Below are 13413 nucleotides of genomic sequence, written 5' to 3'. Positions count from 1 at the left end.
TGAGATTATAAAACATAGCTCATTGATTATTTTGTCATAAGTATAAGGCCTCACTCAACCTCGACTCCACATTTATTTCTCCAATTCTTGCCCTGAAATAACACTACCTAGAGAATAACAATGATGTCAGAATTTACTAATGTACATGAAAACACTGATCATTGACCTCATTTACAGAAAAATGGAATGTTTCCAATAAGGATGAAGTCTAGAAGGCCATTATACACAAAAGAAAGATAAAGCTCTTCTCTCCTGTAAGAGCTACCCTTACGTTTGGGGAAATTCAGTCTATTAAAATTAATGGAAAATGTTAAAATGTTAAAATTTTAAAATTTATAAATCAAGATATGAATAGCTGGGGCTTATTTTCCTATATCTATATCCTTCTTATAACTCTTAATTTCACCATAAATACAAACAGAAAAAAATAATGATCTGACTTATGCAAATTGTATTTCACATTAAGTTTGATTAAAATGTGTAAAAGTATTAACAGATACTAGAGTATTATTCACTCAACAGTATGTTTTACTGTTACATAGAATATTTAGTCAAGTGGAACACTATGATGTCTGTCATTTAACAACAGGATGCAATACATGAGTGTTAACATGTAAACAAATATTCAGTTAAAAAGACATATTGCATAAATAAGGTAAATATAGGTAAAAAAATGCACTGTAAACCTGACATGATGGTTCATGCTTGTAATCCAAGCAAACTGGGAAGCTGAGTAATTTCAGAAGTTGAAATTCACCCTCAGCAATTTAGTGTGGTTTCAAGCAACTTAGTAAGACAGTCACAAAATTTAAAAAAGTTTAGAGAGGGCTTAGGAATGTAGCTCAGTGTATAAAAATACCTAAACTTAAACTGAAATACAAAAAAAAGATACAGTTTAAAATATTACACTTCAGTGTTAAAAATTAAAAATAGATTTGATATATAATTCTTTTCTCAGTATTCAAAAGTGAAAATAGTAATTTTTGATTTAGGAAAAACAATTATATACTTTTAAAAATGAGGTTTCTTCACTATGAACGTATGATATTTATGACTGATATTTGTACAAAATAACTTGATAATGCTTAATAAATTTAAGCAAAAGTTAAAGACAACTACATGTTTTATAAACTTAAATGAGTTCTGTATTTTACTGATCCTCATATACATCAAGGTGTAATATATAGATAATAACTTTACTATACTCTCACATTTATTATAAATGTTTCATTGTTATATAAGTCATGCATTTTGGACAAAAAACGTTCAGTGTTCACTACTAGTATGAGTTTTCAGATGTTCAATGAATTTAAAATTTAAATACATTTTGGAAATATTATTTAACTTTTTAGAGTTTCTGGGCACAATGAATTCTCTATAAATAAGCAGTGTTTAAGAAACATGTAGCTACATTTTTTTTTCATTTGTATTTTCTCTAACCAGTATGTATCCACAGGTGTTGATTATTGGTGAATAAATTTTGGAGGCGTTGTCACATTGTCAATTTTCACATTTCAAAACTTTCTCTATGCTATGGTTTTTATGGTGAGGATTAAATGTTGTCCCTTTCTTACAGTAATGGTACAATGGTCTCATTTGTAGAGCTTTTCTCCAGTGTGTTTTCTCTGATGTCTAGTAATATATGATACATAATTTAAAATGTTTCTACATTCCCTACATTTAGATGTCTTCTTTCCAGAATAAGAAACCTAGTGGTGAAAAGAATTGCTTTCTTATTAAAAGCTTTGCTGCATCGTTTCAATTTGTAGGGTTTCTTTTCTGTATAAATTCTGTTGTTAATAAGGTTTAGTCTTTTTTTAATGTTTATTTTTTAGTTGTAGTTGGACACAATACCTTTATTTCACTTATTTATTTTTACGTGGTGCTGAGGATAGAACCCAGGATCTCACACATGTGAGTCTATCACTCTACCACTGAACGACAACCCCAGCCCCACAGTTTAGTCTTTGTTTAAAAGTATTATCACTTTATTCACATATTCAATGTTTATATTTGTAGGGCTTCTCTCCAGTGTGAGTTCTTCCATGGTAAATAAGGTCTGATTTTTTACCAAAAGCTTTGCCACATCCTTTATATTTGTAGGGCTTCTCTCCAGTGTGAGTTCTGCTGTGGCGAATAAGGTTTGAGTTTTTACCAAAAGCTTTGCCACAATCTTTACATTTGTAGGGCTTCTCTCCAGTGTGAGTTCTTCTATGGTAAATGAGGTCTGATTTTTGACCAAAAGCTTTGCCACAATCTTTACATTTGTAGGGTTTCTCTCCAGTGTGAATTCTTCTGTGGCGAATAAGGTGTGACTTGTCACTGAAAGCTTTGCCACAATCTTTACATTTGTAGGGCTTCTCTCCAGTGTGAGTTCTGCTGTGGCAAATAAGGTTTGAATTTCTACCAAAAGCTTTGCCACAATCTTTACATTTGTAGGGCTTCTCTCCAGTGTGAGTTCTGCTGTGGCAAATAAGGTTTGAATTTCTACCAAAAGCTTTGCCACAATCTTTACATTTGTAGGGCTTCTCTCCAGTGTGAATTCTTCTGTGGCGAATAAGGTGTGACTTGTCACCAAAAGCTTTGCCACAATCTTTACATTTGTAGGGCTTCTCTCCAGTGTGAATTCTTCTGTGTCGAATAAGGTGTGACTTGTCACCAAAAGTTTTGCCACAATCTTTACATTTGTAGGGCTTTTCTCCAGTGTGAGTTCTTCTGTGGCAAATAAGGTGTGATTTTTGACCAAAAGCTTTGCTACAATCTTTACATTTGTAGGGCTTCTCTCCAGTGTGAGTTCTGTTGTGGAAAATAAGGTGTGATTTGTCACCAAAAGCTTTGCCACAATCTTTACATTTGTAGGGCTTCTCTCCAGTGTGAGTTCTGCTGTGGCAAATAAGGTGTGATTTTCGACCAAAAGCTTTGCCACAATCTTTACATTTGTAGGGCTTCTCTCCAGTGTGAGTATTGCTGTGGCAATTAAGGTTTGAATTTTTACCAAAAGCTTTGCCACAATCTTTACATTTGTAGGGCTTCTCTCCAGTGTGAGTTCTTCCACGGTAAATAAGGTCTGATTTTTTACCAAAAGCTTTGCCACATCCTTCACATTTGTAGGGCTTCTCTCCAGTGTGAATTCTGCTGTGGCGAATACGGTTTGAATTTTTACCAAAAGCTTTGCCACAATCTTTACATTTGTATGGCTTCTCTCCAGTGTGAGTTCTTCTATGGTAAATGAGATCTGATTTTTGACCAAAAGCTTTGCCACAATCTTTACATTTGTAGGGCTTCTCTCCAGTGTGAATTCTTCTGTGGCGAATAAGGTATGACTTGTCACCAAAAACTTTGCCACAATCTTTACATTTGTAGGGCTTTTCTCCAGTGTGAGTTCTTCTGTGGCAAATAAGGTGTGATTTTTGACCAAAAGCTTTGCCACAATCTTTACATTTGTAGGGCTTCTCTCCAGTGTGAGTTCTGCTGTGGCAAATAAGGTTTGAATTTCTACCAAAAGCTTTGCCACAATCTTTACATTTGTAGGGCTTCTCTCCAGTGTGAGTTCTGCTGTGGCAAATAAGGTTTGAATTTCTACCAAAAGCTTTGCCACAATCTTTACATTTGTAGGGCTTCTCTCCAGTGTGAATTCTTCTGTGGCGAATAAGGTGTGACTTGTCACCAAAAGCTTTGCCACAATCTTTACATTTGTAGGGCTTCTCTCCAGTGTGAGTTCTTCCATGGTAAATAAGGTTTGAATTTCTACGAAAAGCTTTGCCACAATCTTTACATTTGTAGGGCTTCTCTCCAGTGTGTGTTCTGCTGTGGCAAATAAGGTTTGAATTTTTACCAAAAGCTTTGCCACAATCTTTACATTTGTAGGGCTTCTCACCAGTGTGAGTTCTTCTATGGTAAATAAGGTCTGATTTTTGACCAAAAGCTTTACCACAATCTTTACATTTGTAGGGCTTCTCTCCAGTGTGAGTTCTGCTGTGGCAAATAAGGTGTGATTTTCGACCGAAAGCTTTGCCACAATCTTTACATTTGTAGGGCTTCTCTCCAGTGTGAGTATTGCTGTGGCAATTAAGGTTTGAATTTTTACCAAAAGCTTTGCCACAATTTTTACATTTGTAGTGCTTCTCTCCAGTGTGAATTCTTCTATGGTAAATAACGTCTGATTTTTTACCAAAAGCTTTGCCACAATCTTTACATTTGTTGGGCTTCTCTCCAGTGTGAGTTCCTCTGTGGCATATAAGGTTTGATTTTTGACCAAAAGCTTTGCCACAATCATTACATTTGTAGGGCTTCTCTCCAGTGTGAGTTCTGCTGTGGCACATTAGGAGTGATTTTAAACTGAAAGCTTTGCCACATCCATTACATTTGTAAGGCTTTTCTCCAGTGTGAGATCTACAGTGGCGAATAAGGTCTGATATTCTACCAAAAGCTTTGCCACAATTTTTACATTTGTTGGGCTTCTCTCCAGTGTGAGTTCCTCTGTGGCAAATAAGGTTTGATTTTTGACCAAAAGCTTTGCCACAATCTTTACATTTGTAGGGCATCTCTCCAGTGTGAGTTCTTCTATGGTAAACAACGTCTGATTTTCTACCAAAAGCTTTGCCACAATCTTTACATTTGTTGGGCTTCTCTCCAGTGTGAGTTCCTCTGTGGCATATAAGGTTTGATTTTTGACCAAAAGCTTTGCCACAATCTTTACATTTGTAGGGCATCTCTCCAGTGTGAGTTCTTCTATGGTAAACAAGGTCTGATTTTCTACCAAAAGCTTTGCCACAATCTTTACATTTGTTGGGCTTCTCTCCTGTGTGAGTTCTGCTGTGGAAAATAAGACTTTTAATACTAACAGCTTTGCAACATTCTTTATATTTGTAGGTCTTCTCTCCAGTATAAATTCTCTGGTGATGAACAAGGCTTGATTTTTTGTATGATTTCTGGTGTTCACTCTCACTTGTAGTTTTCCATATTTTCATTCGTGGTAAATAGTCAAGATCACAACTTCTATATTTTGCACTTTTCACTTCATGAAATATATGTTTTAGGCCCTTTTCTGTTGAATATTTTTGGATATGATTAGGAGTCATGGCTGAAATAAACAAAAATTTTTAAAAAATCAATGCATATTAGACTGGGATAAATATATTTTGCACACATAATATGAAATTAAGAAAAAAATAAGTACATCATTAGTGTAGCAGATTAGTAAGTCCTAAGTCACCATAAATCCAAAAAAATATATATTAGTTCCAAAAAAAGGAAAGAAAAAATTACTTTGAGAATATTATTGAAATTTTGTAGAGACCACAGTATCCAAGAGGATTACATCATTAAGAAGAGTAATATAATAAAATGTTGAAAAGTATCATTAACAGCCTTTTGTCCTCCATAAGATAGTATTGTGTATTTAGGAAATACGTACCAGCTACATTTACTGTCAGTAGAATAAGAGAAATGTAAAACATATGCAAACATTTCTGGCTTTTTCAAAGAGTGTCCAAAATGGTTTTTGTTTACCATGACATAGAGACATGAAAATAACTAGTAGATTTTGAGTGATAATACCATAAATATTCAACAAGGAAAAAGAGGCAATGGACTCTTAAAAACAAATATGAACAAAAAATTTACTAAGAAATATACACATATATGTCTATAAAATTTTTTATTAAAACATTTTAAAAGACTATAAAAGCCTTGCATAGCCTATGGCCATAATATTTGGAAGAATTCAACACATGACAATCAAGTATAATAAATTAATTTTTTTTATATATTTTTACATTCGTGTGATATGAGAATTTCCTTTATTGACAAATACTACTTTGTTTATTTATAAATATATCATGGTATTTTACACTATATATACAAGGTAAGATGACTAAATAGAATGAATTAACAAAATCATTATTTCATATAATTATCAATTTTGTTCTTACAAGGTATTGTATTTTTTCTACTAGTATTTATGAAGAACATAAAACACTCACTATGTGGTAAAATAAAACTCTTGACCCTATTATGCTCAATAAAATAAAAATATGGAGACTTTTACTATAATATCAACCCTTCACAAAGCATAGTACCTGGTGAGCAAAATTTTGCTCCCTAAATTTCTGACTTCCACATGTGAATCAAATGCTCCTACAACTTAATATCTGCCTGCCACCTTTCACTTAATTCAAAGTCCTGCATATATTTCTTATAACACTTTAAGAGACAAAATATTTCATAACTAAATAATTATAGAATATAAGTACATATTTTTCAACATTTTACATTGATGGGCATACACATTGAGTCCCTAGATTTAATACTAAGAAAAATATTGGCACTAAACACAAAAGCAGAGGTATATCTTCAATTTTCTGATTTAATTGTTCATGGATACATATTTAGTACTGGCAATTCTGGATTTTTAGGTCATCAAACTGTTAATGTTCCATGTGAAATGCTTGAGATTTCCCCAAAAATTCTATATCACGAACTACAATACAAGTGTTTTTAAAATTGTTTTAGCCATGCTGTTTCTAAATTTCTGTGACTTCTCTCAAACATGAAATACTTTTGCATGGCCTCCCAATTAGCAAATATTACAAGTATGCAGCATTGTTCTTGCCTATTTTTGTTTATTAAAAAGTTTTTATATTTTTTTCCTGAAAATGGACTATATAATCTACTGATAGCTTCTTTAGTGAATAAATAAAAAATAGTAAAGCAAATACAAACAAGATAAGCATGGCTAAATCCAAGTTACAAAAAAGAAAAATAAAACATTAAGAATTTAACATTAGGATACTGACAGTGATGAATTACTCAAAGAATACTAAATAACTATTTTAAAAAAGTTTGGAGACATAAATTGATATAAATATTAACATCAATGTGCACAATGTTTATGTGAATAATTCTTTAAGAAAAAAATGAAAGGGGAATTCCTTGTGTGCAAATCTGAAATTCTACAAATATGGGAGAGGCTTATCAAGCAGTACCAAGTTTACGACAAGTCTAAGCAACTTGTAGAATACTGTAAAAATTAAAAATCTATAGGATATATAAGGAGAAGTGGGATACACACACACACACACACACACACACACATACTGTGTTTTGTGTAGGGTTGATATTATAGACAAAGACTCTCTCTCTGTCTCTCTCTCTCTCTCCCTCTCTCCATAAAGAGAGAGAGAGAGAGAGAGAGAGAGAGAGAGAGACAGAGACAGAGACAGAGACAGAGACAGAGACAGAGACAGAGAAAGAAAAGAATCCAAGCATGCCAGAATAAAAAAAATGATCCAGAAGTTAAAACACTAATCAAAATAAGAAAAATAAAAAATATTAAAAAATTATAAAGTAGAAGTATAGTGCTAAATTCACTTCAAAATATTTATGATTTCTAATGCATTACTGCAAAACACAAAACAAAAGAAAAAAATTACTAACAGAATTGAATCTGAAAAAGAAAATGTCAAGTCAGTTCCAGCAGAGAACATGGAAAGAAACCAAGCATGATCTGCTCCTAGAGGTTCTATTTGTTTAAAGATGGATAATGATCCAGCCTTTACATCTCATCCTGTTGCACAATTTTTAATCAATGAGATATAGTTTTAAATCATGAAATTTTTCATAAATCTTTTGGACGAGCTTTTGTTGAGTGCGCAAATTGTATCCTAATATTTACCTTTTAAAACAAAAACAAAGATTTATCCTCTCTTATATAAATATACATTAAATATTGTTTTATTTACAGTTAATATGCTCAATATTCAACATAAATTTAATACTCATAATTGGTCATCTGCATTGAATAGACATTTTATTCTCAAACAGCAATTACCAGTATAATTATGTAATATACGAGGCTCCACCTTACCAGCATGACAAGATCCTATGCCTTTGATCACGTGGGGAAAAGCATAGACTTCTATACTTATGCCAACATGGACTCTACCTTCATGTTTGAAAAAAAGCAATTATAAATATACATCAGGGACTTCACAAGCTGATTTCTAAGTCTTATTTAACCCTGGAAGATAAGAGTTCATCCAAACAAGAGAATAATCATTCTCCTCAAAAGAGGAGAAACATTAAAAGAGGACCCAAAAGATACTTGAATTCTAGTAACTTAGGGAGATATAAAACCATTAACAGCCTCAGCTCAACAGGTGTTGGCTACAATGGGGTTAGAATGTACTCTAGATAACTTTGTTACTGCTTTGATTGCTAAACTTACACAAAACTCTGTAAATGCTTTGGTCTTGATAACAATATTGCTCTCTTTTTGTACACCAGCTCTGGGAAATTCAGTCCTGTCAGATTCTGGACTTCTAGAACCCACTAAAATATCTTGACTCACTTGCATGAAATTGTTATATACCTGCAAAAATGTCTCATGGTATTCATTGTTGTCTTAGCAGAATAATGTGTCCTTACCATCTACATAGTATTAAATAGGTCACCATCCTGTGCAATTTATTCATAACAGATCTATTCCTCTTGATAAAAATTGTGAAGATTCAGTGAAGCTTCTCTCTAAGGCAGAATTTAATGCTTTGACATTCTCCTTTGTGGGTTTACCTGGACTAGCTCTACAGGCTCATAAAACTACTATGAAACTCGCCTATGCTATCATAAACAGTATTAGTCATGCATTCATGGATGTAAATATGCTTAATGAAGAACAAAAACAACATTGTCAAGCCATACTTGACAATCATGCTGCAATTGATTGTCTGTTATTGTTACATCATCAAGGATATCAAAAGTTTAATACCATGTGATCCTTCAATATAAGTTATAATATTAATTTTATTTCAAAAGACCTAGATTACCTTAGAGATATTATTAATAAGTTTCAACAAGATGATGGATTTTGGACTTGTTGGATTGGTTAACTTCATGTATACACAATTTTATCTGGGTCAAAAATATTCATAGGTGGATGTTTACTGATGTTGGAACTTGCTGATGTCTATGCCTGCCCTATTTATTGCCCTCACCAGCATTAAGGAGATAAGTAATATTATTTATTCAAAATTCCTTAAAAAAGAGGGCAGGTATTAAGTATTCTGACCTGGGAATAGATAGGAAAGTGTGGGGGTGATTGTAACTGGCACCCTGAGTCCCACGATTGTAATGCCCAGCAGTTTCTCCCTGAAGCTATTAAGACAACTCTACAGGTGCATTATCTAGTTTCTGTAGTAATGTCCTTAGGGAGAAGGGTCTCTATATTTGTATTAACTGAACCTAATCTTGGTTAGCTACCACTTGGGGTTAAAGAAACACTGGGTGAGAATGTAGTCAAGGTATCAGAATCTTTGTAATTTGGGGGCATTATATGTACAGCTGTTAAGAGGGGTAGCCAGTTTATTTTTCTTTTTTCCTTTTCACTGTGTGTGTGTCTCTCTCTTCTGTTTGCTCCTTTAAAGGTTTCCTCATAAGAAGATTTGAAACAGATCATGCTGGCCCTCACAACAAAAGGTAAGTTTTAATGGTTAATCTGAATAAACTGGAACATCACTAAAGAACAAAACAGAGAACAACAAGGAATTTGAAAATGTGATAAATATAGGGCAGTATGTGTTCAATGATTACAATTAAAATAAGTAAACCTAAGCTTTTGAAAATTTTGTCTGCTGGGTAACTACTCTTTCGACATTTTTTAGTTTGGTTTTCTCATTGACATTTGAATGACTCAACTGTGTCCCCTGCTATGTGTAGTCTACAATAGTTTACATCACTAAATTATACTAGGTACTACTTATCTAAAGTGAAGGATGTGTAACACACAAAGAAAGAGACAGATTTAATAGTGAAATTATATATATATATATATATATATATATATATATATATATATATAGAGAGAGAGAGAGAGAGAGAGAGAGAGAGTAAAATATCTGTACTAAAAATGCCCTTTTTCTTTGAAACACAAATTTGAAACTCATTTTTATAGAGAAGTTCCCAGAAGATACTCTGCAACAGAAGTAAATTACATAATAATAAGTAATTAATAATTTTAAAGGAAAGTTAAACTTACCCAGGAAGGCCAAGTTTCTATAATTCTCTAGCATCACATCTCTATATAAATTTTTCTGAGCAGGCTGAAGGCATTCCCACTCCTCTTCAGTAAAATCAATGGCTATATCCATAAATGTTAACAGTACCTAAAATAAGGATAGGTAAATAAATAAAACATTGACCACAGGAATATTTGCACAGTCTGTAATGTAAATACAGTTGAAATTAGAGTTTGTAGAATATTATGTAGGTATTGTTTTTGAACACAATGAGAAAAAGTGATTTAAGTTCAAAAAAGTACACATATTCCACATTTATGAAACACAATATAAAATTTAGGCATTATCACAAAAAATATATATTTTGTAATTTTTTATATCTTGATCTAAATTATACATATTTTTCAGATGAGAAAATTATGGTAATTAAGAAAGGGAATCCTCAAATTTTAATTGTACAACTACAAATCAGAGATTTACTAATGTGTAGAATCTTATTTGTTATTTTTGTGATACAGCTGGCTATTCTGAATGTGTAGTGAGATCTCTAGTAATTCCAGTATCAATGGTATAAGAGAAATTTTGAAATGCAACAAGGTAGGCAGACCACTTAATGGGAATATTTAATAGTTTATTTAAGTTTGAACATTTTATGGTTTTTATGTATGTTGTTAATATAAAAAATAGCAACAAAAATCCTGTTTTAATTTTCCTGTTTATAATTTTAACATTTTTTAACATACAAAATTATATATATATATATATATATATATATATATATATATATATATATACACACACACACACACACACACACACACATATATATTTAAATACAAACTTTGATCGATGTTTATATTGTATGATATTTATAATAGAATATACATATAGCTCTTCAAAAAATATATATTTTTTTAATTTTATTCATTCTTTCTAGTTCTACCTGACAGTAAATTGATTTTCATGGTATTATGAAAGCATGCGATATATATTAGTATAATTAAAATCCTGTTTCTGTTGGTGGCTACGATGGTAGGATCCACTTACAGATATAGATCTTTTTTTTTTCTATCCTTGTCCCTTTTATTTATTTATTTACATATTTATTTTTTTATGTTTACCATTGTTCAATCTACTAATCTTCTTTTCTTGCCCTTCCCCACTTTATAAGCTTTAGATTTCACATATCAGCAATAACTTTCAATATTTGGTTTTAAAGAAATGGTTTGTTTTACTTAGCATAAAATATCCAGATTCATCCATTTCTTGGCAAATGTCATAAAGTCATTCTATTTTATGGGCAATTCATAGTTTATTGTGTACATAAGCAACATTTTTTATCCTACATTATTGAATGGACCCATGCATCATTGAATGGTTGGTTTTATAGCTTAGCTATTGTGAATTGTGCTGCTATAAACATTAATGTGGCTGTGTTAATGTAGTATGCTGATTTTATGTCTTTTGGGCATATACAGTGCAGTCAAAAAAGTGGGTAAAATTGTGGTTCCATTTCTTTAACAATATCTATAAATGTTATTATGTTTCACTTAGATCTCCATACAGCTGGAAAAATTGGAATTCATCTATACCTGAGGTGAAAATAAAACATAAACAAAAAATTAGTAAGTCATAAAATGACTAGAATTTATTATCAAATCCTACATCCCAAAATATAGTAAAATTCAAAAACTAAAAGTAAAGAAAGTCTTAAGCAAATAAGCAAAATTAGAAGCTATTAAAGATAAATATAACACAAAGTTATCAGTATCAATGTTGGTGCTTTTAAAAAGCAAATGAGCTCAGTTTAGTGATGGAAAACTATAGTTCCAGTGACTGAGGAGGATAAGAAAAAAGAATCATAAATTCTAAGACAATATTATATATAATATTGTCTTATATATATTTTATTGAGCATCTTAGTGAAGCACTTAGCAACTCGGCAATATTCTGTCTCTAAATAAAATATAAAAAAAGGACTGAGGATATGGCTTTCTTGTTAAGCACCCCAGGGTTCAATCTTCAGCACAAATTTTAAAAAAGAAGATACAATTAAAAAATCACTAGCAAATTTGAAAATTGAACGAATAAAAATTATATCAATTATACAGTATATAATTGCAAATATAGGCAAATATAATGATATATCACTTTATTGAAATACACTCTGGAAAATTTATCCTAAGAATTTTCTGCAATTTTCCAATACTCTGAGTGCAGTGACAGAATCTAGATGGTATAGACTAGTACATGGCTAAAATACTTGCTAGATCCATGCTTGTACATAAAGCCTACTGCTGACCAAAATACAATAATGACACATGATTGATGTTATGAAGTAAAATCAATCAGGGTAAACCTCATAATAAAATAAATGGTGGAACTACTGAAAACACTAACAATACAACTCTTAAAACATGCTAGGATATTGGGAAAACAGTGCACTAATAAAATGCTATTTTATCCCTTCACTCATAAAACTTAAAACATATTTTGACACATTAAATGCTGATTATAAGTTATTAATAAATAATACTGAAATATATAAGAAAGTACAAAGCTCAAAATTTACATACAATAGATAGGGTTCATATGGCGGTGCACACCTGAAATGTTTACTATTCTGGAGTCTAAGGCATGAAGTTCAAAATTTAAGGCGAACTGAAGAAATTGAGCAAACCCCATCTGGAAATAAAATTTATAACAGAGTTGATAATATGCTCAGCATTAAGACACTTTGGTTGAATCCCTAATATCACAAAAGAAAAAAAAATGTTTTTTTTTGTTTTCAAAATTATACAATATAATAGACTTAAACTTATTATTTACAAAATATTAATACAAAAAATTTCTTCATCAAATGATTACATTAAAAGCTGCAAAAGTGACAAGTTAAAAAAAAACTAATTTCCTCACATATAATCAAACACTTATAAGAAGAAGAAATACAACATAATGCATAAGAAAAACAAAAAATTCTTGAAAAGTCACTTTAAAAAAGATATATCTAAGTATTCAATAATCATAAAAACCCAAAATCTTTAGAAATTAGGTAACATTGAATAAAATCACATCATATAGATGAATTTAATCATATTGATGAATATGTGGAATAAATGCATTCACAAAAAAAGGAAAATAATAATTTAAGCTTTTATTATCCATTTGTAGAAACTGTTTTGTAATCATATGTATATGATACACCCACATAGGAAACAGAGACTAAAATTACAGAAACTGTTCATGAGAATACATTCACATTCTTCCAGAGTTGAAACCAAGGGGCATGGCTAAATAGGAAGAAATAATTATTAAATTTTGTAAAATGTAAATTCTAGGAGCTAGAATTTTTGTTGATGTATTATATCCAGTTTGACAAATAATATAAAATACCATGCAT

At 31.4% G+C, this 13413-nt stretch overlaps 1 protein-coding gene across 1 annotated transcript in view; it reads right to left on the bottom strand.

The window, feature by feature from the left end:
* Window positions 1–1654: 1654 nt before the first annotated feature.
* The window catches only part of LOC143640364 (uncharacterized), a 70203-nt gene continuing 58444 nt past the window's right edge, over window positions 1655–13413 (bottom strand). Inside the window, exons 4-6 of the mRNA XM_077108206.1 lie at window positions 10034–10160; window positions 2006–5017; window positions 1655–1755 (exon numbers count right to left, since the gene is read on the bottom strand). Coding sequence (XP_076964321.1) covers window positions 1655–1755; window positions 2006–5017; window positions 10034–10160 — 3240 coding nt within the window. The remainder of the gene's footprint in view (window positions 1756–2005; window positions 5018–10033; window positions 10161–13413) is intronic.

The sequence above is a fragment of the Callospermophilus lateralis genome, unplaced genomic scaffold, assembly GCF_048772815.1.
Source record: "Callospermophilus lateralis isolate mCalLat2 unplaced genomic scaffold, mCalLat2.hap1 Scaffold_197, whole genome shotgun sequence".
NCBI lineage: Eukaryota > Metazoa > Chordata > Mammalia > Rodentia > Sciuridae > Callospermophilus > Callospermophilus lateralis.
Note: the sequence above shows the minus strand (reverse complement) of the source record. Positions and strands in the feature narration are given on the sequence as shown.